At 42.2% G+C, this 24,956-nt stretch overlaps 2 protein-coding genes across 2 annotated transcripts in view; one reads left to right on the top strand and one right to left on the bottom strand.

Annotated features, from left to right (window-relative positions):
• Igfbp7 (insulin like growth factor binding protein 7) overlaps window positions 1-2,536 on the top strand; it is a 62,596-nt gene extending 60,060 nt beyond the window's left edge. Inside the window, exons 4-5 of the mRNA XM_052735246.1 lie at window positions 126-252; window positions 2,280-2,536. Coding sequence (XP_052591206.1) covers window positions 126-252; window positions 2,280-2,299 — 147 coding nt within the window. The 3' untranslated portion in view covers window positions 2,300-2,536. The remainder of the gene's footprint in view (window positions 1-125; window positions 253-2,279) is intronic.
• Window positions 2,459-24,956, bottom strand: part of Polr2b (RNA polymerase II subunit B) — a 52,418-nt gene continuing 29,920 nt past the window's right edge. The window contains exons 11-25 of the mRNA XM_052735244.1: window positions 23,500-23,643; window positions 22,387-22,526; window positions 22,176-22,287; window positions 18,840-18,994; window positions 17,651-17,849; window positions 16,918-17,086; window positions 14,195-14,291; window positions 13,139-13,233; window positions 11,353-11,603; window positions 11,184-11,273; window positions 10,886-10,993; window positions 8,935-9,048; window positions 8,403-8,563; window positions 3,305-3,500; window positions 2,459-2,713 (exon numbers count right to left, since the gene is read on the bottom strand). Coding sequence (XP_052591204.1) covers window positions 2,624-2,713; window positions 3,305-3,500; window positions 8,403-8,563; window positions 8,935-9,048; window positions 10,886-10,993; window positions 11,184-11,273; window positions 11,353-11,603; window positions 13,139-13,233; window positions 14,195-14,291; window positions 16,918-17,086; window positions 17,651-17,849; window positions 18,840-18,994; window positions 22,176-22,287; window positions 22,387-22,526; window positions 23,500-23,643 — 2,121 coding nt within the window. The 3' untranslated portion in view covers window positions 2,459-2,623. The remainder of the gene's footprint in view (window positions 2,714-3,304; window positions 3,501-8,402; window positions 8,564-8,934; window positions 9,049-10,885; window positions 10,994-11,183; window positions 11,274-11,352; window positions 11,604-13,138; window positions 13,234-14,194; window positions 14,292-16,917; window positions 17,087-17,650; window positions 17,850-18,839; window positions 18,995-22,175; window positions 22,288-22,386; window positions 22,527-23,499; window positions 23,644-24,956) is intronic.

Genomic DNA, 24,956 nt, shown 5'->3' with positions numbered 1-24,956 from the left:
CACAAGACTTTACTACTTCCAACCCTCTGCTCATCCTAGGGACCCTAGGTGTAATGGAAGCCACTGGGGGGGGGGGGGGTTGAGGAAACCACCCCAGAGAACTGAGGAGCCTTTATCTTTCACAGGTGTCTCCTCTGAGTAAGGAAGATGCTGGAGAATATGAGTGCCACGCATCCAACTCCCAAGGACAGGCTTCAGCGTCGGCCAAAATTACAGTGGTTGATGCCTTACATGAAATACCAGTGAAAAAAGGTATGTACGTCATCTCACCGTTTAAAAATGAGGGGTGTTTTTGTTTAATAATCGTGTAGCAAAGTAGCATACATAACAATTAATAAAATCCTGAGACGTACAAGATCCAGAAAGGCATTAAGTATATGTATTTAAAACGAGGTCCTCAGGAGGCAGAGGCAGGCAGATCTCAGCGAGTTCGAGGCCAGCCTCGAACAATGCGAGTTCTAGGATAGCCAGGACTGTTACACAGAGAAACCCTGTCTGGAAAACAAACAAAAAAACCCAGGTCCCATGCCTCCAAGAGAACATGTGGATGGCTGAGGGCTCCTGTGGCTTAGAATCTTTCACCTCATCTCACATAGGAGAATCAAAACTCAGACTTGACTGGGTGGCTTGTATTTCCTGTAACTTCTATCTATGTGGCATTTCGCTTTGTTATGACTATTATATTCCATCTCCATTTAAAAGGAAGTGATTGTGGTCAATTTGGTCCTTCACCTTGAGCTTTTAAGAAAAAAAAAAAGCTAGACATGTACTGCAATTCCAGAGGACCTGAGTTCACTTCCCAGCACCCATATGGGGTATCTCACAACTACCTAGAACTCCAGCTCCAGGGGATGCTATGTTCTCTTCTGGCCTCCATAGGCACCCACACATGCATGGCATACGTAAATATAAAAACACATTGTGCATAAATAAAAAATAAATCTTAAAAGAAAAAAGCTAGACAGGAGAACATGTTGGCAAATACTCAATTCTGTCCTATTTCACTGTTAAAAAGCTTCCTCCAGAGGACCCCATGTTTCTGTAATGCTACTTTACATGTAGATAGCTCTACAGAGTGCTGCCTGACTAGACATTCTCTTAGACCCAGAAGAACAAGACTGTCTGCAGCTGTTAGTCATTTCACTGGGCAGGTCACTCGGCTGTGCACTGAAAGGAACATTACCAAGGACCAGTGTATTTGGTCAGATCCCTTTCCGCCAAGAAGTGTGGTAAATAAAGCCAGGCAGTGAAAGAGCTGAGAGCCAGGTCACCTGTGGACATGTGAGCTCTGGAACGTCCCCCTCCACCTGCAGCTCTGAATGAGCTGGACTGCAGAGTCCCTTCGCCTCTCTGGATTGTAACTTGAAAAGCCCCCCTTTCACACATGACCAGTACGGCTGTACTGGCTCTCATTTTTTTTGTTTGTTTGTTTGTTTTGTTGTTTTTCGATACAGGGTTTCTCTGTGTAGTTTTGGTGACTATCCTGGATCTCACTCTGTAGACCAGGCTGGCCCCGAACTCACAGAGATCCACCCGGCTGTGCCTCCCGAGTGCTGGGATTAAAGGCGTGTGCCACCACTGCCCAGCGCTGGCTCTCATTCTTAAAACCACAGAGCTCACAGTCCATGGGGCACTCCAGCATATCACTATATAATCACTCACGCATCCTTTCTTCCCATGCTTTTGTTTTCTTGCCCCACCCCACCTTTTAATGTGGTATGAGTGTTTTACCTGCATGGATGTCTGCAATACCTGCATGCAGTGCCCTTGGAGGCCAGAAGAGGACATCAGATCCCACAGGACTGGAGTTTCAGACAGTTGAGAACTGCCATGTGGGTGCTGGGAATCAATCCCAAGTCTCTGGAAGAGCAGCCAGTGTTCTTAACTGCAGAGCTACCTCTCTAGGCCCTTGTTTGTTTTCTTTGAAGGATGAGGTCTCTGGCACATGCCTGCAATCCCAGAACTTGGGAGGCTGAAGCAGGAGAGTCATGAGTTCAAGACTGACTTGAGCTACATAGTGAGACCCTTTCTTGAAACTAAAAGGAGAGAAGAGGATGAGAGAACAGGTGGAGGGGGTCTCTCTAGGTTGCCCAGGCTGGTCTTCAACTCCTGGGTTCAAACAATCCTCCTGTCTCAGCCTGAATACTGGGTCTACAGGCACATTACCATGCCCCTGCCTGTTAGCCCCATAATTTAACATTTTCATTGATTTAGAAACTGACAATCTGCCAATTATGTCCACATATGTAACTAATTTTTATTTCTTTCTTCTTAAACAGGTCAAGGTGCTCAGGTGTAAACCTGCAGAATACATCAGCCCATGCAGCTGAAAGTGCTTACTGCCAGCCCTAACCCTCTTCGTGCCTGACAAGTTCCTTCTAACCTAATCCACTAACACTGTACTATTACATCAGCTGATTTTTCATGGAGAACTCAAAGACAACACATCAAGACTATCTACAAAAATGTATTGTTTATTTACAAAAAAGCATGCATAGCTTTAAACAAAACAAATAAAATTCTTATCACAACAGTAGTACATTTTGTCATTTTTAAAAAAAGCAACTATCACGGAAACAAGACACTGATATTTACAGTGTCTGTCTGTGAACTTCCAACAGAACTACACACTCATCATTCGAGGTGCGATACTCATGGACATAAGCTCCTGGAACAAGAGTTTGCACGCATAAGGCATTCGTACCAAAGAAATCTGCAAGAGAAAAGAAACAGTAATGAGCAGAACTGTATCAAAGACTCCGCTTTATACCACACTTCCGGTAAGAGGGAGGCTGTGTGCACCCACCCTGCGCCTCAGCCTGTCCCGCAGGTTTTAGTAGTTCCTCCTTTCTGCCAAAAGACATGTATTCACTCTTCCTAACTGATGAATTTTGTTTGGGCTGAAGCGTGCTCAGTGGTTAAGAACACTGGCTACTCTTCCAGAGGACTGGGGTTCAATTCCCAGCACCCACAGGGCAGCTCACAACCATCTAACTCCAATTCCAAGGGACCTGATGCCCTCTTCTGGCCTCTGTGGGCACTGCATGCACATAGTACACAGACATACATACAGGCAAAATACTCATATTTAAAAAATTGTTTACAATCCCTCGTGCAAGACCATATTATTTCAGAGAAATTGCTTTTAAGCTTGTTTTAGAAAAGTCAAATTATCTTTCCTTGTAAAACTAGTAATCTTAGACCGGTCATCAAAACTGGAAATCCCAGCCTGTTCCACCATACTAAATCTGCCCTGACTACATCCTAAGAACACCTACACAAAGAGAATAAAGTGTCCACGCACCTGGGTTTTGTTTCGGCAGCCCCTGCACTCATATGTATGTGTTCTGGTGTTAGCAATCGCCATTATTCCACAAAGATTACAAACATGAACCTGATACGGATCTGATGCCTCAAACAACCTCTCTCTTAAGAACTGTGCAGCACCGTGGGCAATCTGACAATCTCGTTCCATTTCTCCAAAACGCAGGCCACCATCACTGTTGATAAGAAAACAAGAGCTCGTTTTGTACTTACTTACTGTGGATCTATGTGAACGCCAGTGTCAGTGCACAGGTGTGGAGGTCAGAGGGCAGACTGCAGGAGTCCGTTCTCTCCTGGGAACTGAACTCACATGGTTAGCTTAGCTAGCGTAAGCGCCTCTACCCACTGAGCCACCTCGCTAGCCCTGCACTGACCTTCACCTCCGTGACTAATGACAGGAGTGAAGTAGCAGCAGTAGACAGAACCAAGTTTGCCCTGGCAATCTCTCTAACCTGGTGAGGAGGGGAAAGTCAACCAAGCATTTAGTAATCATCAAAAGGTCTCCAAATGAAGTAGAGAAAACGTGCTCAAGTACAGCATACAATTTTCCTCATCAAATGCAGTACAAAACAGAGGCTCATCATGCTATCATTTAACTTTCCAGAATTCAACTCTATCCTTGAAAGCGAATTTAAAAAGACAATCTAGATAAAACAGCTTCTCAATAAGGGGTTCCCCAGCAATCGAGGCAGAAATGATAAATGCAGTAACAAACACAATGGAATAGGCAAGTGATTACAGGTTTCCCGTGTACAGTTACACGCATTCAATGGCCACACAATTTTTAACGATGGCCTCCTTAATGTAACACATGCACTGGTGATCTCAAGATTGAATGAACCACTGGGCTTATAATGAATGCTGTTACTACAACACCGGCTCATAATGAAAGTCCTATATTGACAGTTGGTAAACAGAGGGAGAGAGCATTTACCCTGCCTCCATTACAGGAACCCCACCACCATGGAACTAGCTGATGGGCCAGCCTTCCAAGTGTCTGCACAGCTAACAGTAGAGGGACAGATAAAAATTAGACTCTCGTCCGTTTGTACTCTCTAGTTCATCAAAGGCTTTACACAATCAACAGCTTCTACAGTCATGAAAAGAAAGGCTCCCAGATGTTAGAAGTAAATAATGCCATGAAGTATTACTACCCAAACCTCAAAGTCCAAATCTCATTAAGCCTCCAAATGCAATTACCTCCTTACAGAAACAAGGAAGTCCCAGGCCTGGGATGCAAGCAGCATGTCCAATCAAGTTTCCTCAACTCATAAAATTCAAAGGAAAAAGTCTGAGGGCAACAGAACCCAACAGGGCCCACTGAGATGACTCAGTGGGTAAAGGTGCATCCAGTTCAACTCCTGGAACCACATGATAGAAGGAAACTGGCTCCAGCAAGTTGTCCTCCAACACCCACATGCACACGCATGTGCACACACACATGCATGCACACACACACTAAAATGTAAAATAAACTATGTTTAAAAGGAACTTAATAGACACACCAATTGCAAACCATGCCTTTATTTGCATCCTGACTAATAAAGCTTTTTAAAAATTATGCAATAAATCTGGATGTGGTGGTGCACATCTTTAATCCCAGCACTCTGGGAGGCAGCCCATCCTGGTCTACATATATACAAGTTCCAGAACAGCCAGAACCACAGAGAGACCCTGTCTCAAAACAAAAATGCAATACAGCAAACCTGACCCCTAGATATTTGGTAATATTTAGGAGGTATTCTGGTAATGTGTGTGTGTGTGTGTGTGTGTGTGTGTGTGTGTGTGTGTGTGTGCCTACATCTGTGTATGAGCACCACCTATGTGCCTAGTGCCCTCAGAGACTAGAAGAGGGAACCAGAGTTACAGGGGGGTTGAGCCACCACATAGGTGCTCGGAGCCTTTGGAAGTGTGTTTTAAGCTCTCGTCCACTGAGCCTTTTCTCAGCCCCAATGTGCTTTCCAGTGAACTCATCTTCAGCACAGAGGTTCTCAAGTTACAGTCTGTGGGCTCGGGAAGATCAAACTGCATTATAACACAGTGGTAGTACTGAGACCAAACTGTTTTAGAACACAGTGGTATCACTTAGACCACATTGCTTCAGAACACAGTGGTAGTACTTAGACCACACTGCTTCAGAACACAGTGATAGTACTTAGACCAAACTGCTTCAGAACACAGTGGTAGTACTGAGACCACACTGCTTTAGAACACAGTGGTAGTACTTAGACTACACTGCTTCAGAACACAGTGGTAGTACTTACACCACACTGCTTTAGAACACAGTGGTAGTACTTAGACCAAACTGCTTCAGAACACAGTGGTAGTACTGAGACCAAACTGCTTCAGAACACAGTGGTAGTACTTAGACCAAACTGCTTCAGAACACAGTGGTAGTACTTAGACCACACTGCTTTAGAACACAGTGGCTTCTGTCACTGTGCTGACACCTGCACTGATGGGGACAAAGTAAACAGTACTCCTGGTGGCTCAGCACAAACAAAGGCAGAGGAACAATATTAAGTGGTGATACCTCCCCTTGCATGAAGGAAGACCAGTTTTACTTCCAACAATGACACCAATTACGTTGACTCAAACTTGGTTATCAAACAATGAAATGAAAGGAACTGAACAAAGTCAAGCTTTTACTCCAAGGAAAACCATTTTAAGAATGTACTACCAAAAATTAAAAGTTTGAGCTTCTAAGCAAAAATGAGAATTTTACAAAATTACCCGCCACTTCAGGCCCCACAGCTTCCTATACTTAAAAGTTTTTCTAAAAGACCTCAGTGGTGCAATGTTTACAAGTGTGGTTGCTTGTGTGTGTATGTGGAATAGAATTTAACGTTAGAAAATCTATAACTCAGTAAATCGTTATTTCCCAAATGATCAATTATCATGCTATAAAATTATGCATGTGACACAATTTGGCAGAGGTGGCAGTGCTGGGGACTGAACCTAAGACCTTGCACACCCCCAGCAAACCAATGATTTTAATATATAAATATAAAAAATTCACCGATAAGGCTTCAGATTTCTCATTACAACTACCCTTTAATAAACTAAGCTTGGTGGAGCTGGAGAGACGGTGGCTCGACAGTTCAAAGCACCTGCTGCTCTTGCAGAGACCTGGGTTCAGTTCCCTGCATCCACTTGCAGCTCAGAACCACCTGTAACTGCGGTTCCAGAGAGTCTCTGCTGGCCTCTGCTATCACCAGGCATGCAGACAGTGTGCACATACATACAGGCAAAACTCCCAAACACTTTTCAAGTACAAAAAGAAAGAAACTGTAATTTAGCTGGTGTGTTCCTCAGGCCAGTATTCACACTTTGGGAGGCTGTGGCAAAACTGCCTAAGTTTGAGGCCATTCTAAGCAATACGGTCTTTTATACACACACACACACACACACACACACACACACACACACACACACACACACACACACACACACCTGATAGAGAGAAAAAAGGAGAAACAAAAGAAAAAAGAAACAAATCACCAACAACAGTGGTGCAGACCTGTAATCCTAGCACTTAGGAGGCGGAGGCAGGAGGATGCCATGAATTCAGAGTGAATTCACATAGTGAATGCCAGGCCAGAAATCCAGGATTATATAAAAAGATACTGTCACGGGCTAGAGAGATGGCTCAGCAGTTAAGAGCACTGGCTGCTCTTCCAGAGGTCTTGAGTTCAATTCCCAGCACTCTCATGGTGACTCACAGCCATCTTAATAGGACCTGATGCCCTCTTCTGGCTTGCAGATACAAGCACTCATATATAAAATATAAATAAATAAAATTTTTAAAAAAGATACTGTCACATAAGAAACAAAAACCTACAACTTGTCAGACAGAATGGCATACCCCTGTAATCTCAGCACTCAGGAGGCTGACTGAGCTAGGAGAGCCATGAATTCCACTGGCTCAAAAATAAATGAAAATAAAGATTAAAAAAAATTACTAGAGTAGCTCTTCATTTTAGTATAGCATCAAAAAATAATATTCTTCCCTTTTCCCACCAGCTATCTGTATAACACCAGATCTCCCTCAAATAAGTATAAAAAAATACAGTACTGGGCCAGTGAGATAGCTCCGTGGGTAAAGGTGCTTGCTGCCAAGCCTGACCACCTGAGTTCAATCTCCAGGACCCACAGGGTAAAAGGCGAGAACCAAATTCCCCCAAGTTGTTCTCTGACCTCCACACTCACGTGGCTTACACATACCCACACACAAAATAAATACATGTAATGAATAAGTACAATATTGAGCTTGAGTGGTGGCACACACCTATAATCCCAACAGTTTGGAGGTGGAGGCAGGAAGATCCAGCCACAACTATGTAACCAAAGAGTGAGTCTAGCCTGTGGTATATATGAGAGCCTATCGAAAGACAGAAATGGGATCGGGGAAAATAGGGAGGGAGGCAGGGGAAGGAAGAGGGAAAGGCAAAATATTGCAATGGAACTAATTCAGAAGTAGAAGAATCCAGCTGCCTTCCAGTTCACTAAAGAAATCTGAAAAAATGTAACCCAATATCACTCTTAACACTGAGCTTACTTAGAAATACACTGATTTTTCACTAAACATGTACTAATACGTAATGGGTTTATCATTGTTTTTTAAATAAACATTTTAAATTTCAGTCTACTCTCTACTGTGATAAGTATCAAAAGACACAACTCACATCAACAAAGTTCTCTAAGGGTCCTGAGATCGAATATTTGATAGCCACTCTTCTATAGCCAAATCTAAAGTTTTACAAAGGAAACTATATGACAACTGGACATGCTGAACATAATCAGAGATGAGCTGGGGTTCTGGCTCCTTGTTAGAGCACTCGCCTAGAATGTCCACGGCCCTGACTGTAAAGAAGAGAGGGAAAGAATCATGGCACCAGAGGCTAGAGTGAGGAGGGAAGGATAAGCACCGAGTAACAAGACACCATGTGCTGGTGACTAAAGTGAGGTGACAGAACACAGGCCGTCATTACACCGCTGTCTACCTCTACACATGCTGACCATTCTCAAGTGAAAGGCTAGTTAAATAATACACAACAATGACGCCGCAGCTCCCTTACCGAGATCTACCCTCCATGGGCTGTCTATTAAGGATCTGAATTGGTCCCCTAGCACGAGAATGAATCTTGTCATCCACCATATGCTTCAAACGTTGGTAGTAAGTGGGGCCAATAAAAATCTGTGATGTGATTTTTCGACCAGTGAATCCATTGTAGAGTACCTGAAAACAGACACAGATTTTGCCGCATATAACTAAAAATATTAAACAAGTTCAAAAATGCATATGCATACCTACACTCCTACTTACATAAAAATCAAAACTAGCCTATATATACTGAGACCACAGGTATCTTGGAATGGAAAGGGTGTGACTGGAAGGGGACTTTGAAGGCATAAAAATATTCTGGGTAATTTCTTTCCTCAGTGAGGGTATGAGACCCATAGATGTGTTTACTCTGTGAAACTTCATCATGCTGCATGCTTATTATGACTTGTACATGCAAAAGGCTTTCTTTTAAAGAATAAAAGTACACCACACAAAACATGCTTGTTACATACATTAACAAGGAGCTTTTATGATAGTAAATATACCTCATTTCCTCTGAGATGGTAGCCATAGTCAGATAAAAGATTAGAAATCTTCTGCACATTGACAGCGTCATTAAAGGGAGTGGCATCACCAATTTCACCCTTGTTAGCAGAGACCTTTGGAATAAAAGCATGTGTGAGAGAAGTTACAAATCAGTAAAGATATACCCAACTAGTATTTTCTATAAAAGAAAGGTTTTAAAATTAAAAACTGTTATAAAGGTTGTGATACACTGAGACTCATTTTATTAGTATCTTACCTAAGATAGTTATAACAAAGTAATTCCCCAAAAAAGGCTACAAGGCTCTGAAATGCAAGTCTATCCATGGGATCATGTTCAAAGACACTGAGAATCCCAAATACCTCTAATGTACTCAAGGAAAATAGCATCTTAATGTCTTAAAATGACATATGTCATTAAGTCATAAACAGACGTTCATGTGTTAGACTACCACTATTCTACTTTAACAAAGATGCCCAAACCAGAAAACTTCCACTGAAAGATGTATGCACAGCTGATACCAAAATTAACATTCCTAAAGCCGTACTGAGCTAACCATCCATGAATGAACTATCTACAGAAAAGAGCTGGTTGCTATAACCACAAATATATGTAAAGGCTGTATGTACTATATCTTAGGAAAAAAAAAAAATCTGTCTTGAGCCCCATTGGCACAATTGGATAGCACAAGGTACTTATGTAAAAATTCTTATTTGGCAAAACTTTGCCCTTTTTAATATGTGCAAACACACGTGGTGTCTGTTGGTGTCTGTGTATGTGTATAGGAAGAGAGTACACATCCATGTGCAGAGGCCAGAAGAGGACATCAGGTGTGTTGGTTAGTCTGTAACCTGAAACGAGGTAGAGTCATCTGGGAAGCGGGAGCCTCAGTTGAGGGACTGCCTCCATCAGCCTGCCCTGCGAAGCACCATCTTGATTAATAACCGATATGGAAGGGCTCAGTCCACTAGGAGTGCTGCCATCCATGACCAGGTGGGCCTGGGATATGCAACAACACAAACTGGGTAAGCCAAAAGGAGGGGCACTATTAGGAGGTGTGGCCTTGTTGGAGGAAGTGTGTCACTGTGGGCTGGGCTTTGACGTCTCCTATGCTCAAACTATACTCAGTGACAGCTCCTGTTGCCTTCAGACAAGATGTAGAATTCTCAGCTCCTTCTCCAGCACCATGTCTGCCTGCATGCTGCCATGTCCCACCATGATGATAATTGACTAAACCTCTGAAACTGTAAGCGAGCCTCAATTCAATGTTCTTTATGAGAGTTGCCGTGGTCATGGTGTCTCTTCACAGCACTAGAAACCCTAAGACACCCTTTCTTCCTCAACTTGTTTTCAGTCACGGTGTTTTATTTATCATGGCAATAGTGACAAAAACTAAGACATCAGGTTTCTTGGTCCAGCATTCTTGATATTCCTCTGAGAGAGGTCTCTCACTCACTGAACCTGAAGCTGGGCTCGTGACCAACAAGCCACAGTGATTCTCCTGTCTCCACATACATAAAGCATTGGGGTTATAGCTCACCATCGCCTTCCCTCACCCCATCATTTGTATATTTATTTATGCAGAGATCAGAGGTCAACTCGTAGGGATCAGGCCTGTCCTTCCATCATGCGGATACAGGTCTGAACTCAAGCTGTCAGGCTTGGTAACACTCACCCTGACTTGCCCCGGCATTACAGCTTTCTACATGGATGAACTCAGGTGCTCATGCTTACACAGCCAATGCTCTTAGCCACAGGGTCAAATCCCCAACCCTCCCCCACAGAGTTTCCTAAAAATAAAGAAGGATGAAAAGGTAGACTAATAACCACTATGAAAGCAGGAAAACATATACCTTTTAGCACAGTATCTTGGCTCAAATATCTGAGAGGTAATCACCATGTTGAAAGAAACATCAACTTGGAACCTGTTGTTTTTGAAGACAAAATCTTACCTTCCCTTGAAGACATTCAATCAAGTGACCAATCGTCATTCGAGAAGGGATAGCATGGGGATTTATGATGATATCCGGAGTTATGCCTTCACAGGTGAAGGGCATATCCTACAAGGAAAATTTTAAGAGAGGTAAAGATGCGGGAATCTCTCAGAGCCACAGCTAGAGCTGACACTGCTCAAGGGACTCTGTGCCCTAATTCTCTTCCACATGGTGGGTTAACAAACCCGAAAACTTAAAACAAAATCGAGTTATGGGAAATTTTAATGAAATTTTCAACACAACTCCAGGCACCTACCTCTTGTCTATACTGAATACCACAAGTGCCCTTCTGACCATGTCGGCTAGCGAATTTGTCTCCAATCTGTGGAATTCTAACAGAGCGTACCTGATTACACACAAAAATAGGTTAGGAACAGAAATGCAATTAATTTCCAAAACTACCTACAGGATAAAGCTGTACTCACCCTTATTTTACAAAATTTGTACCCCTCCTGGTTGAGAGTCACCATAACCTGGTCCACGATGCCCGTCTCACTGGTTCTGAGGAAAGTGCTACAGTCTCTCTTGGTGTACCGGCGGTTGGTGCTCTCCAGTTCATCCTCGTTTTCAGGTAAGGTGACTGTTTTGCCTATGATAACGTCATCCCCTGATACACGAACGCCTGGAGCTATCAAACCATCATCATCCAACTTGTCGTAAATGGCATGCCTCATACCTGTGAGGAAACAGACAGGGAATTTTCTTAAATGACACTAACGAAAAACACTTAAAATGCGTAATTCTCCCAACAAGCAGGAGAAACCACATACATAACTGATCCAAACCAGTGATAATTCACAGGAAATCCTGCTCATGACTGTCCTTATTCCAAACCCTACAAACTTCTGCACTCTGATACCATAGCTTATTTAAAAAAAAAAAAATCTACTATAGCTGGGCATGGTAGCACATGCCCTAAATCCCAGCACTCAGGAGGCTGAAGCAGGTGGATCACTATGAGTTCAAGGGCAGCAAAGGCTACACAGCAAAAACCATTTCAACATGGGGGTGAGGAGGAAGAGGGTCTGGAGAGATGGATCAGCAGTTAAGATCACTAGCTGTTCCTCCAGAGAAGCCAGATTCAATTCCCAGCAGCCACATGGCAGCTCATAACTGTCTGTAACTCCAGTTGGATGCCCTCTTCTGGCTTCCATAGTCATGGGACATACATGCAAGCAAAACACTCATACATAGAATAAAAAAAAGACAGCCGGGCGGTGGTGGCACACGCCTTTAATCCCAGCACTCGGGAGGCAGAGGCAGGCGGATCTCTGTGAGTTCAAGGCCAGCCTGGGCTACCAAGTGAGTCCCAGGAAAGGCGCAAAGCTACACAGAGAAACCCTGTCTCGAAAAACCAAAAAAAAAAAAAAAAAAAAAGAAGACAGAAAGAAATCTACTAAGAAAGAAGAAAAAAGAAGGAACTTGGTAGAAAGTCAGATTCTACCAAGAGACACATTTCCTAGAGGCTTTCTTAAACATGCAGCCATTGTTACATAAGAAAGAATGCCTGTGTCCTTCATATAGTCTCCCACAGAAATCATTAGTTGTGTTCACCTTCACCCCCTAGACAGTTTCTCTGTGTAAAAGTCCTGTCTGTCCTGAAACTCACTCTGCAGACCAGTCTGGCCTCGACCTTAGAGATCTGTCTGCCTCTGCCTCCAAAGTGCTGGGATCAAAGCTGTGTGCCACCACTGCCTGGCTGATCTTAATTCCACCTACGTTTAAGGAAACATACACACTACACCTCCCACAGAGTCAAACTGTGGCAGATAACCCATTTTCCTAGGAGATCCTATCAATCCCTGTAAGTACTTTTTAAATACATTGTGCAAGTACTAACAAGAAGAAACAAAACTGCTAGACATGTTTTCACCCTTTTTAAATGTTTAATAGTATTTAGCTGGTAACTCTCACAGCCTGCACCACAGTTTAGGGGACCCTGAAGAACAGGAACCAAGAGCACAGTGAGAACAGAATGCAGCTGGAGGCGTGGCCCACAAACTACACAGCCTCCTGTGCTTTCTCAACTGTCTTCCCGCAGGCTAAAGGGAGGAAGTATCTACAGTGGGAATGCTCTGAAGTCTGAGCACTGAGAGAACCGCAGGACACGCTCCCACATCACAGAAGGACAGCCTGCAGCCTGGCAACACCGCACAGGCCTTTACAGCAAGTGACCGGTAAACACCACAGTGTGACGTCGGTGCCTCTTACCCTGGCATGTCTCACGTGTAGGCTTCTCAAACACTTCTTCTTGATCAAATCCTTTCTTAGACTCCTGTTCTTTGTATGATCGGTAGAAAACAGACCTGAAAACAGAGTTCCAAAGGTGATTTCTAGTTTCTTTTAGTAAAGAGGGATTAGATTACAGCAATGGCATTTGGCTTAACTGACATTTGGGAGACAATCTGAACCACAAAGCAGGGACAAGTCACAATGTACCAGGGTCAAGGTTCAGTCCCAAATGGGCTTGCCATGTAGCATCTGACTCACAACTGTAAACACCTGCCATCACAGGTGAGATCAGGAAGAACCCAGGTGCCTGAGTCCAGCCTCCTCCTGACAGAGGTCTTCTCATAACAGGCCTGAGCAATGCCCACCCAGGTCTGCTCAGGTATCTCCACTGAGGCGTTTTATAGGAAGCCATAAACACCCACGCTTCAGTCCTGGTGCTAGCCTATAAATTACACAGGGAGAAAATGTCCTCTCTAAATTCCCTGTGTCTTAAGCAACCTTTTCATGCTACATATTTAAGATTAATATTTTTGTCATTAAAAAGGAGAAAAACAGGAAGCCACATGTGGTGGTGTACTTTGTAACCCCAATACTCAGAAGACAGAGGCAGAAAGAAGGACTGCCATGACTTCAAAGTCAGTTTGGACTACATAGTAAGGTCAAGGCCAGCCTGAACTATATAGTAAACAACTACAATTGTATATTGAACAAACAAGAATACAAAGAAAACACACCATAATTTTACCAATTATTTTGGAGTTCTAAGGTTTCTTTTTGTATTACCTAAATGCAAATATATATTTGCTTACAACAGAAAAACATTTAAAATATCACATCTGAAAACCCAGAGACACAAGAATCACTGGAGCTGTGTGACACAGTGATCAATGAAACAGAACAAAGGACACTCAACTATAGCTTGTGTGGTATTTCTGCTTTTTTGATTAGAGCAGTCAAATCCATTCTTAAAAAACTTTTTTTAAAAAATGTATTTCCACTGTATCTGTGTTTCAACAAATTTTACCACAAGCTGACCTGAAAAAGCCTCGATCCACAGCTGAACGATTCATGATAACAGAGTCTTCTTGATTATAGCCCGTGTATGATGCAATAGCCACAATTGAGTTGATTCCTGCAGTATATTGAATAACACACATTAAAGGACCATCTGGGCAGCAGGGAAACCTATCCTTTCTTTGAAATCCATTTTCTTCAATCACACTTGTCACAAATGTTTGGATGTGTCTATTCCTCCCTGAACCTGTGTGTGAGTCAACTACTCTGCTAGCTAAATGCCCCCTCCCCCACACACAAACTGTCACTCCCAGTGACTCCATCCTTACTCTTAGTAGCTCGATATCTAAGTCAGGGTGTAGTCAGAGTGCTTCCCCAATCCTCACAGAAACTCTGTACCTTATTATTACTATTATTATTATTCTCATGGATCAAAGGTAAGGAAGTATGTGTGACCCCGAAGTGAATGAGCAATGGCCTCAAGCCTGAGACCCTTGCCTCCTAACTTCCAGTTTCAAATATGAAACTGGTCCTACCCTGCTGCTCTCTCCCCACGCCACCACAGAGTGCCACAGTCTTTCCAGACACAATTAATTCTTAGAACTGCTGCCCAGACTACTTTTCCTGATAAAGAGCTGGGTCTATCATCTGACACTCAGGGGAAGCTGAGGCAGGAGGATCACTCTAGCTCAGGAATTTGTAAACAGCCTGGGCAACATAAGATCATCCGGTCTTTAGAGTATAGGGAAGGAGGAACGGGAGAGGGAAGGTGGACTAGGGAGGGAGAGAGAAGGGAACAGGAGCAGAAAAAAAGGCGGCCAGCACATGGCTCAAAGGGTAAAGGCGTTTGCTGTGCAAGCCTGGCAACCCGAGCCTGATCCTGGAACCTAGGTAAGAGGGGAGAACTGACCCCAGAACTGTCCCTGTGATCATATGCATGGCATGGCACCCACACACAGTGTGATAAATAACAGAGACTGGTTATTGCAAAGAATTAAGAAGCCAGGACTGGTGGCCCATAGTATTCCCAGCACTCAGAAGACATAAGTAGGAAAATCAGTCTATGCCACATAGTGAGCTAGCCTGGTCTACAAGAGACTTTTCTCAAATAAAAAAGAAAAGGAAGCCGGGCGGTGGTGGCGCACACCTTTAATCCCAGCACTCGGGAGGCAGAGCCAGGCGGATCTCTGTGAGTTCGAGGCCAGCCTGGGCTACAGAGCGAGATCCAGGACAGGCGCAAAAGCTACACAGAGAAACCCTGTCTCGAAAAACCAAAAAAAAAAAAAAAAGTGTTGAAACTGAAGAAAGCACTAGACGGTCCCTGAAATCACAGGTCCGCGGATCAGCAGATTTAACACTGTGGAAATGGCCACCATACCAAGGGAAAGCTACAGGTCCAATGCTTTACCAACACAATTCCCAGTGCCATTCTTCACAGATACAGAAAAAGCAAGCTTACCATTCATTTGAAAGCACAAGACAAGGCAATCTGGAGCATAAAAAGTACTACCTGATTTCAAATTATACTGCAGAGCCAAAGTAACAAAAATATGAAAAATCAGACACAGGGATCAACGGAATGGAAAAGAGGACACTCAACTATAGCTTGTGTGGTATTTCGATTGTGTTCTGACAAAGCTTACTTGCAGTCAGAGGGCAGAGCTAGCCACTAGCTGACTAAAATTAACCATAGAGGTTTGGAGGACTGTAGACAGAGAGGAGACAGGAAGGTAAGTCGGGGCAGGGAGAGGATGCCAGAACTGTAAAGGTAGGAGGCGACTGGTGGCTACTTCCTACTTCTCTGATCTTTCAGGTTCTTACCCTGACAGCTGACTCCCGATGTTTTATTGATAAAGATTAACTGGATTAACGCCTCAACAGCTACCTAATTTTTCAGGGTTTTTGTTTGCCTTTTAAGATAGGGTCTACTTTGTAAACTTGACTAATCTGGTATTCAATACGTAAACCAGGCTGGCCTCAAACTGCATAAGATCTCCATGCCTCTGCCTCCCAACTATCGGGCTAATGGTAAGTCCAGTACCAGGGATCTGACCCTTCTTTCCGCCTCTGTGGACACTGCATGCATGTGGTGGTGCACAGACATACTTGCAGGCAAGACATTCTCACACACAAATTCAAATAAGTAAATCTTTAAATGATTCAAGGACCTCAACCTAAGTTCCTAAAACTCAGAAACAGTTTCAGGAAAAATGTGGGGAGTACACTTCAACATATCTGCCTCCCAAGTGCTGGGATTAAAGGCATGCACCACTACTGCCCAGCTACTGTATGCAATGTTAATCTTCCCAAGCACCTTTCCTTGAAGTGCTGGGATTAAAGGCATGTACCACCACTGCCCAGCTACTGTATGCAATGTTAATCTTCCCAAGCACCTTCCCTTGAAGTGCTGGGATTAAAGGCATGCACCACCACTGCCCAGCTACTGTATGCAATGTTAATCTTCCCAAGCACCTCCCCTTGAAGCATCTTTTTTTAAAATAATTTATTTATTTTTATGTGCATTAGTGGTTTTGTCTGTGTGTATGTCTGTGTGAGGGTCCCCTGGAAGTGGAGTTACAGACAGTTGTGAGCTGCCATGTGGGTGCTAGGAATTGAACCTGGGTCCTTTGGAAGGGCAGTCAGTGCTCTTAACCACTAAGACATCTCCCCAGCCCCCTTGAAGCATCTTGAGCATGGCAAAATCTTAAAAAACAAAGCGCAAACTGAACAAAGAGCAACAGAACCTGCTGGCAGCTCTCTAAAGCGTAGATACTCCATAGACCGCGTAGTCACCAGTGGTTTCTGAGGATAATAGAGAACATGGGCCAAGGTGTCCATCCGAACATGGAAGTTGGTGATATAAACTCCCATAGCCTGCTTGCCCATAGCGGACTGGTACGTGTTCCTAGGAGACTAATGGAAGAAACAAAAAATAAAGACAATGAATATTTAGTAACAAATCAGAAAAATAACTGGTTAATAAGTTTCTGACTTTTTTTCTCAAAGAGAGATAAGAACCACTTCCGGCTCAACAAAAACAAGAGGAGGCCACTGCGGTCTGAGTGTGAAACGCCCCTGCAGTCTGGGCACTCCAACACTTGGTTCCCAGGTGATGGTACTGTCTGGGGAAGTACATCACTGGGGCCAGCTTTGACACTTCAAGGCCACATGCTATCCCCACTCTGCACTCTGCTCCATGCTTTTGGATAAGCATGTGAGTTCCCAGGTTCCTGCTCCTCTACCTCTGCTCCTCCAACATGGACTCTTATGCCCTCTGAAAGCTGAACCCAAAATAAACTCCTTTCCTTAAGCTGCCTGTGGTCAAGGTATTTTATCAGAGCACCAGAAAAGTAACTAATACACATGTCCAACTGCTAATTGTGTAGGAACTCACACCCTTTGACAAGATTTCGTACTAATTCCTAGTATCCATTACTTCCCCAATCCCTTGTGAATCAGGACATAAGTACTACCAACCTGGTTATGATCAGGAAAAGGAATAATAGATGCACAGACGCCAAGAATCATTGATGGGTGAATCTCACAGTGGGTGTATGTGGAACAATAAGCTACTTCTTTCTCCTGTAAATCATCTGGAGTCATTGCAAGCATCACTGTTTCTTCTTCCAGGGTATCAATATATTCTACTACCCCACTGGCCACCAGATCCTGCCAACTAAAAAAAATTCACTCAGTTTCCTGAAATACTTTAATACAAAGCCTACTGCATAAAAACTACTTCTAGTTGTGTTTGTACTAAAACGAGAAGAATTTGAACAGATATAGGAAAAGACTAAACAACACTATACACTATTAAACTCTACCTATTATTTACTTTGTTTTAAAGATCTACATTGAGGAGTCGGGGTGGGAAGTAGATAATACATAGAATAAGATCTGATAAAATATATATCCACTCGTTACTCCTATTTATTTGTGGAAAGGACATTATTAAAAAAATGGCAAAATTGGTAAGTATAAATTGAGTGTTCTTTACTATACATGTTATTTTACAATATATAGACTTATACTACTATTAAAAGTAAAATTTTAAAGCAAGTTCATCTTTTTTATTATATTTCTTATTAATGCAATGAGTGGTGGCATACTACCTATACTCCCCATACGCAGGAAGTTGAAGCAGGAAGCTCATACTTCACTGTGTGTTCTACGTCAGCCTGGCCTATACAGCAAGAATGTTCCCCCAAAAAATATATTACTCACATGTACTATGTTCTGCACTACACAAGTTATTTCTCATTAAATTTTAACGTATCAAAAGACTTTCACACTTCAACACAAACCCAACAAATCCACTGTACAACTAATAACAAAAAAAAAAAAAAGGAAGAAAAATAGGGGGTTGAGAGATGGCTCAGCAGCTAAGAGCACTGGCTGCTCTTCTAGAGGACCCAGGTTCAATTCCCAGCACCCACAGGGCAGCTCACACAGACACACATGCAGGCAAAGCACCAATGCATATAAAATAAAATAAAAATCTTTAAATAAGTGTGACTGCTGATGGTGAGGCTTCTCCTAGGGCACTGAACGTGTTCAGTGACAGTGGCTGTACCACCTCGTCTTTAAACGAAAAACCACTCACCTGCAGACTTCCCACCTCAAGTTTTTGAATGCACATACCTTTTTCCTCACGCCACGAACTTACCTGTAGTTGTTATATTCTCTCTCTTTCAACTGGTCAATGTGTCTCTTCTTCAAAAGCAGCTTTTGTTTTTCCACAATCAGAAGTGGTCTACAGATACGGCCTGCATCTGTATAGATCCGAATCTCCCGCTCCCGAATATCTCTGATCATAGAAACCTAGATATAAAAGACAAAACAATCTCATGAACTTTCACTTTTTTGTAGGATTACAACTCAGCAAAAAATACACCTAACTGGGCACAGTGGGATTCACCATCAGGAAGCTGAGTGGGGAGGCTCACTTGATCCCACATGATCAAGTACATGATCACCAACATGGGCAAATGGTTAAGACTCCATCTCAAAAAGAGTTGGAGAGGCTGCTTAGCAGTTAAGATCACTTGCTGCTATTTCAGAGGACCCAAGGTCAGCTCCCAGACCCCACACAGTGACTGACACGCATCTGTCATTCCAGGTCTAGAGGATCTTTCACCCCTTCTGGCCTCTACAGGTACCAGGCACACACATGGAGCACATATATACATGAAGGCAAACATGTAAAATGAAAGGGCCGAGTGTAACAGGTCTTTCTTTTCTATCACTAGTCTTTCCTCAGTAAGTCTGACTTCCTCTACATCTGGCTGGCAAATCCTCCCGCCTCAGATTCTTTCCCAGAGTTCCTATCTCTGCCCAGAAGTCCTGCCTATCCACTTCCTGCATAGCTACTGGCCATTCAGCTCTTAATTAAACCAATCAGAAGGTGCCTCAGGCAAATGAGGAAGGACAAACGCACATCTTCACAGAGTGCTGTAGATATCACTCTGTATAAATAAAATGCTGATTGGCCAGTAGCCAGGCAGGAAGTATAGGCAGGACAAGTAGAGAAGAGAATTCTGGGAAGTGGAAGGCTGAGGCAGAGAGACCTGCCAGCTGCCGCCATGACAAGCAGCATGTGAAGATGCCAGTAAGCCACGAGCCACGTGGCAACTTATAGATTAATAGAAATGGGTTAATTTAAGATAGAAGAAGTAGATAACAAGAAGCCTGCCACAGCCATACAATTTGTAAGTAATATAAGCATCTGTGTGTTTATTTTATAAATGGGCTGTCGGACTGCCAGGGCTTGGCGGGACCTGGAGAGAAGCTCTCCAGCTACAACAGAGTGTACAAAAGATTATCCCAACAGCTAAGGACATACACAGCTCAGAGGTAAAGAGTTTGCCTTAGCATGTATGAGGCCCTAGGTCTGCTCTTTCAACACTATACACATGCAGCAACAACAATAAAAATTTAATAAGTAAAATAAATAAATCTACTAAACTTGAGGTGAATCAAGTACCAAACAAAACAGATAAATCTTAAGTTACCAAAGTTAATCTATTTTTTAAAAAGGTGTAACTGTAAAACTCATGAGTGAAAAAAATCTAATCGAGGTACACAAGTCAATGTAAAATGACATATATAAAAAGTTCTTATTTAGATTCATTTGTTTACTTGTTTTTTTGTTTTGTTTTGTTCTTTTACTGGAGAAGGAGTCAGGCCCTAGAATATGCCAGACAAATGCTCTACCCCTGAGCTACAGTCCCAACTCTTATTTTAGTACTTTACTAATTACATGTATTTCCAAAGAATTCTTTATGCAGAGCAGGTTGGTCTTAAATGCAGAGATCCTCTGCCTCCAGAATATTGGGATTAAAGACATGTACACCATGCCCAGCTACTGCTCTGTCTTAGCCATACTTTCCCATTTATTCCAAGCCTGACTTCCTCAGCTAGCAGAAAATGGCTTAAAATCCACCCAGAGCAGCAAGCAGCCACGGGTGATTATTGAGTACTTGAAATACGACCATTCTGAATTGAAATGTGCTGCAAGAATAAATTTATGGATTCAAAAGATACTTGCAGGGGAGGGGGGGGGCACCTTTAATCCCAGCATTCGGGAGGCAAAGCCAGGCGTATCTCTGTGAGTTCAAGGCCAGCCTGGTCTACAGAGTAAGAGTAAGATCCAGGACAGGCACACAGAGAAAAACTAAAACCAAAAAAATAAAATAAAAAAAATAAAAATAAAAAAATACTACTAATATATTTTAAATGTAAAATATTACATTAGCAATTTTATATTGATAAAGTTTGAAGGGCAACATTTTGGATGTATCAGTCAAATAAAATACATTGTTAAAAATTATGTCATTTGTTTCTGCTTTACTTTTTTAATGTGACTATTGAAAATCTTAAATGTGTATGTGATTCATGTTGCATTTCTACTGGATGGTGCTGATATTTTGAGAAAATATGCAATACAAGACTTATGAATTACTAATAGCACTATAGAAATTGAAGTGATTATATGTAAAGAAGTCAAAAAGGAAACTCCATTTCCAGTGAATTACCTAACATAATCTTAGAAGTCAAGGCAGGAGGTGGTGGCACACACCTTTAATCCCAGCACTCGGGAGGCAGAGGCAGAGGCAGGCGGATCTCTGTGAGTTTGAGGTCAGAGTCTATAGCACTAGTTCCAGGACAGCCAGGGCTTCACAGAGAAACCCTGTCTTAAAAAAAAACAAAAACAAAAAAGTCAATGAATAGAATAAACTAATTGCCCAAAAGTTGGAAAATTGAAAACTGGGTCATACTTCCCCATAAAATTACTATTAAAAAAGTGAAATCAAGGGGCTGGAGAGATGGCTCAAAGGTTAAGAGCACTGGCTGCTTTTCCAAAGGTTCTGAGTTCAATTCCCAGCAACCACACAGTGGCTCACAAACATCTATAATGAGATCTGGTGCCCTCTCCTGGCAGGCATACCTGCAGACAGAGCACTGTATACATGTAAGTATATAAATAAATCTTAAAAAAAAAAAAGTGAAATCAAGGCCAGTGTGGGGCAAAAGTGCTTACTCCCAAGCCTGATGACCTGGGTTCAATCTCCAGAACTCACTTAACAGAAAGAGAAAACTGACCTCCCCACAGTTGTATCCATGGTACATATCCACATGTGCACATGTACATACACAAAATAGACAGACAGACAGACAAATGATAGATGAGCTTTTTTAAGGTTTTAAAATAAAAGATAAATAAAAAGACAGGTAATATCTTAACATTAGCCTAAAGTATCAGACTACTGATAATATACTTGACAATTAAAGGAAGTCCAGTTCAAAGGGAGTTGCCAGTAAGATAGTTTTCACTAATCTTGTGCCGTCTCTACAAATCTCATACAGCACACCCTTTTAGCCAATTACAGACTCTTACTTCAAAACTGGAGATGTAGCTCAGTGGAAGAGCATCTGCCTATGTTAAACAAGGCCATGGGTTCAATTTATCCACACCGTAAAAAAAGGAAAAGAAGATTCTTACTTCAGATACAATGATGTCCATCTGACGCCGTAACTTCCTAAGTGTGTTCATGAGCTGTTCGGGATCTTTGTGGATTCCAACCCAGCAGCCGTTAACAAAAATCTTGGTTGCACTAAATGGAAAACCAAAAGCATTCTATACTTAGCAGTTCTGTACTAACTACAACTTAACAATCAACAGCAGTTTAAAGAGAAAACTTATCTGTACACACTCAGCAATAGCTGCAGGAGAAATTTCTTCTAAATTCTCCATGCTCCATTCTTCTAAAAATTCCAAAATCGGAGAAGGTTGAGATCCAACTGAAATATAAGCCATCAGGGCTAAATTCTTCACAAGTCCTACAGCATGGCCCTAAGGAACAAGCCACATAATTAACAGTAGTTTTTTGTTTTTTTTTTTTTTTTTGATAATTTAGAGTTGCCTTGAACTTTATTTATTTTTTTTTAAAGATTTATTTATTTATTATGTATACAGCATATATGACTGCAGGCCAGAAGAGGGCACCAGATCTCATTACAGGTGGTTGTGAGCCACCATGTGGTTGCTGGGAATTGAACTCAGGACCTCTAGAAGAGCAGTCAGTGCTCTTAACCTCTGAGCCATCTCTCCAGCCCTTAACAGTAGTTTTATATGCCTATACAAATTGTTTTCTACAAACATTTTACTTTCAATTTGGCTTCAAGGTATACATTTAACTTTCTAAGAAAAAGACTACAAAAAAAATTTTGATTTTAAACCATGATGCATAATTCAATAAATTATGATTCATAATTCTTGACATAACTATGACAATTACTTTTAAAAAAATGTTTCTTAGCATGCATCAATTACACATTTCATTATGACATTTTCATACATGTAAAAGATCTACATTTTTTAAAGGCTTTTATTTTTAATTCAGGGTTGGGGATATGCACATAAGTGCAAGGCCCACATGGCCAGAAGAGAATGTAGGATCACCTGGAGATTAAGTAACAGACAGTTGTGATCTGCCTGACATGGGTACTGGGAACCAAACTCGCATCCTCTGCAAGAGCAGTACGTACTCTTAACCTCTGAGCCATCTGCCCAGCCACTACATAACACATTTGATCATATCCAATCCCCTTTCTCCTCTCACGCCTCCCTCTCACTACTAATCCCCTCTTCTTTCCAACTAGGAAACTACTTGTCTTTTTGTTTTGGGTGACCCAGTGAGCTCCATCAGGGCTGCTTACATGTACACTTTACCTGTGGCTACACCACTAAAGAAAAGGTCTCTCCTGCCTCCATCAACCAATGTCTTGTTAGCAAACTTTTAAACTGAGCATTAATAATGTATTACCTCTGGGGTCTCAGCAGGACACACCATTCCCCACAACGTATTATGCAACTGTCTTGGCTTCGCTAGCTTGCCATCTCTACCAATAGGAGAATTTAAACGACGCAGGTGAGAAAGAGTAGATGCAAAAGTCAGACGGTTTAATACCTAGAAAACAAAGGAGAAAATCTTTAAAATCTGAGTAAACCCATAATCACATTATCACGTGAAGCAAAGCTCTATTTTTATAATCCACCAGGTATCTTTGTCTTTAATCTTTTCCTGGATAATCTTGTTTACACCCATAACTTAACTACTCTTAATTTTAGCAGTGGTAGCACACATGTGACACACAGTTCTAAAAAACTACAGAAACACAGAAAGGGATTTCCTTTATTTTTAAATCACATTTATTGTGTGGAAGGAGGTAAATGTGGCAGTAAAAGGACAACTTGCAGAAGTAGATTCTCTCCTTCTACTATAGGGGTTCCAGGGATCAAATGCAGGTATCAGATTAGGCAGCAAGCATCTCTACCCAGCAATCTATCTCACTGGTCCCAATTTTCTTTTGGCAATTATTTTATTCTTTGCTGTCTCTTAGCTCTAGGACGGTAGTTGGTATGTGTTAGCTACTAATAAGTGTTAAAAGTATATGCTGTCAATTCATACCCTTTGACCACAGAAGTCACCATTAAGTCAGAACTAATCCCAGCACTTTCTCCAGGCAAAGGAGAAATACTTGTAAGACATGAAGCAAAGGAATACAGCCCCTTTCCTTGCACTTGTGTTACTGGCATCTCTAACCTTCTTCCTCAGTTTCCAGAATTACTGAAACAGATGCATCTACAGGTAGTAAAAGCACTGTCACTGCCTACAGAAATCATGTTCTAAAACACCTTCTCAATGACGTTCCAAATACCTCTCCCCTACTGTCTTCGAAGAGTACCTTCCTCAGGAAAGCCATACGGCCTCCCCAATGCCTTGGACCACGACACGATACCACCAACAGAACGGAAGTTCTTCCTCACCTTGCTCTACCTAATGAACTGTTAGCACTTTACTAAAAGCTATCTGACCCACTTCTAGGAAGAACTGTCCTCTTTTCCATACATTACAGTTTTCCACCATTCAACTAACCAATCACAAAGTCTCATAAAATTCACATGTGGGGCTGGAGACACGGCTCAGTGGTCAGAGTGCTTTCTGCTCTTCTAGAGGTCGGTTCCCAGCACCCACGTCACAGGGCTCAAGGCTGCCTATAACCCTAGCACCAAAGAACCTGGCCCCATCTTCTGACCTCCAAGGGAAGTACACACACATAGATAAAAATAAAATTTTACATTTTTTAAAACTACTTTCTCAATATTCCTTAGAACTGACTCTATCAATACAAAACTGCTGTAATCCAGGCCCCAATTATTTCCCACCTGGCCTACTGACCACTCTTCCTGCCACTTGTTTACATACAGCCAACTCTGCAG

Source organism: Peromyscus californicus, unplaced genomic scaffold, assembly GCF_007827085.1.
Source record: "Peromyscus californicus insignis strain IS unplaced genomic scaffold, ASM782708v3 Scaffold_13__1_contigs__length_99412109, whole genome shotgun sequence".
Lineage (NCBI taxonomy): Eukaryota > Metazoa > Chordata > Mammalia > Rodentia > Cricetidae > Peromyscus > Peromyscus californicus.
The sequence above is the reverse complement of the archived record's forward strand: the minus strand, read 5'-3'. Positions and strand labels throughout refer to the sequence as shown.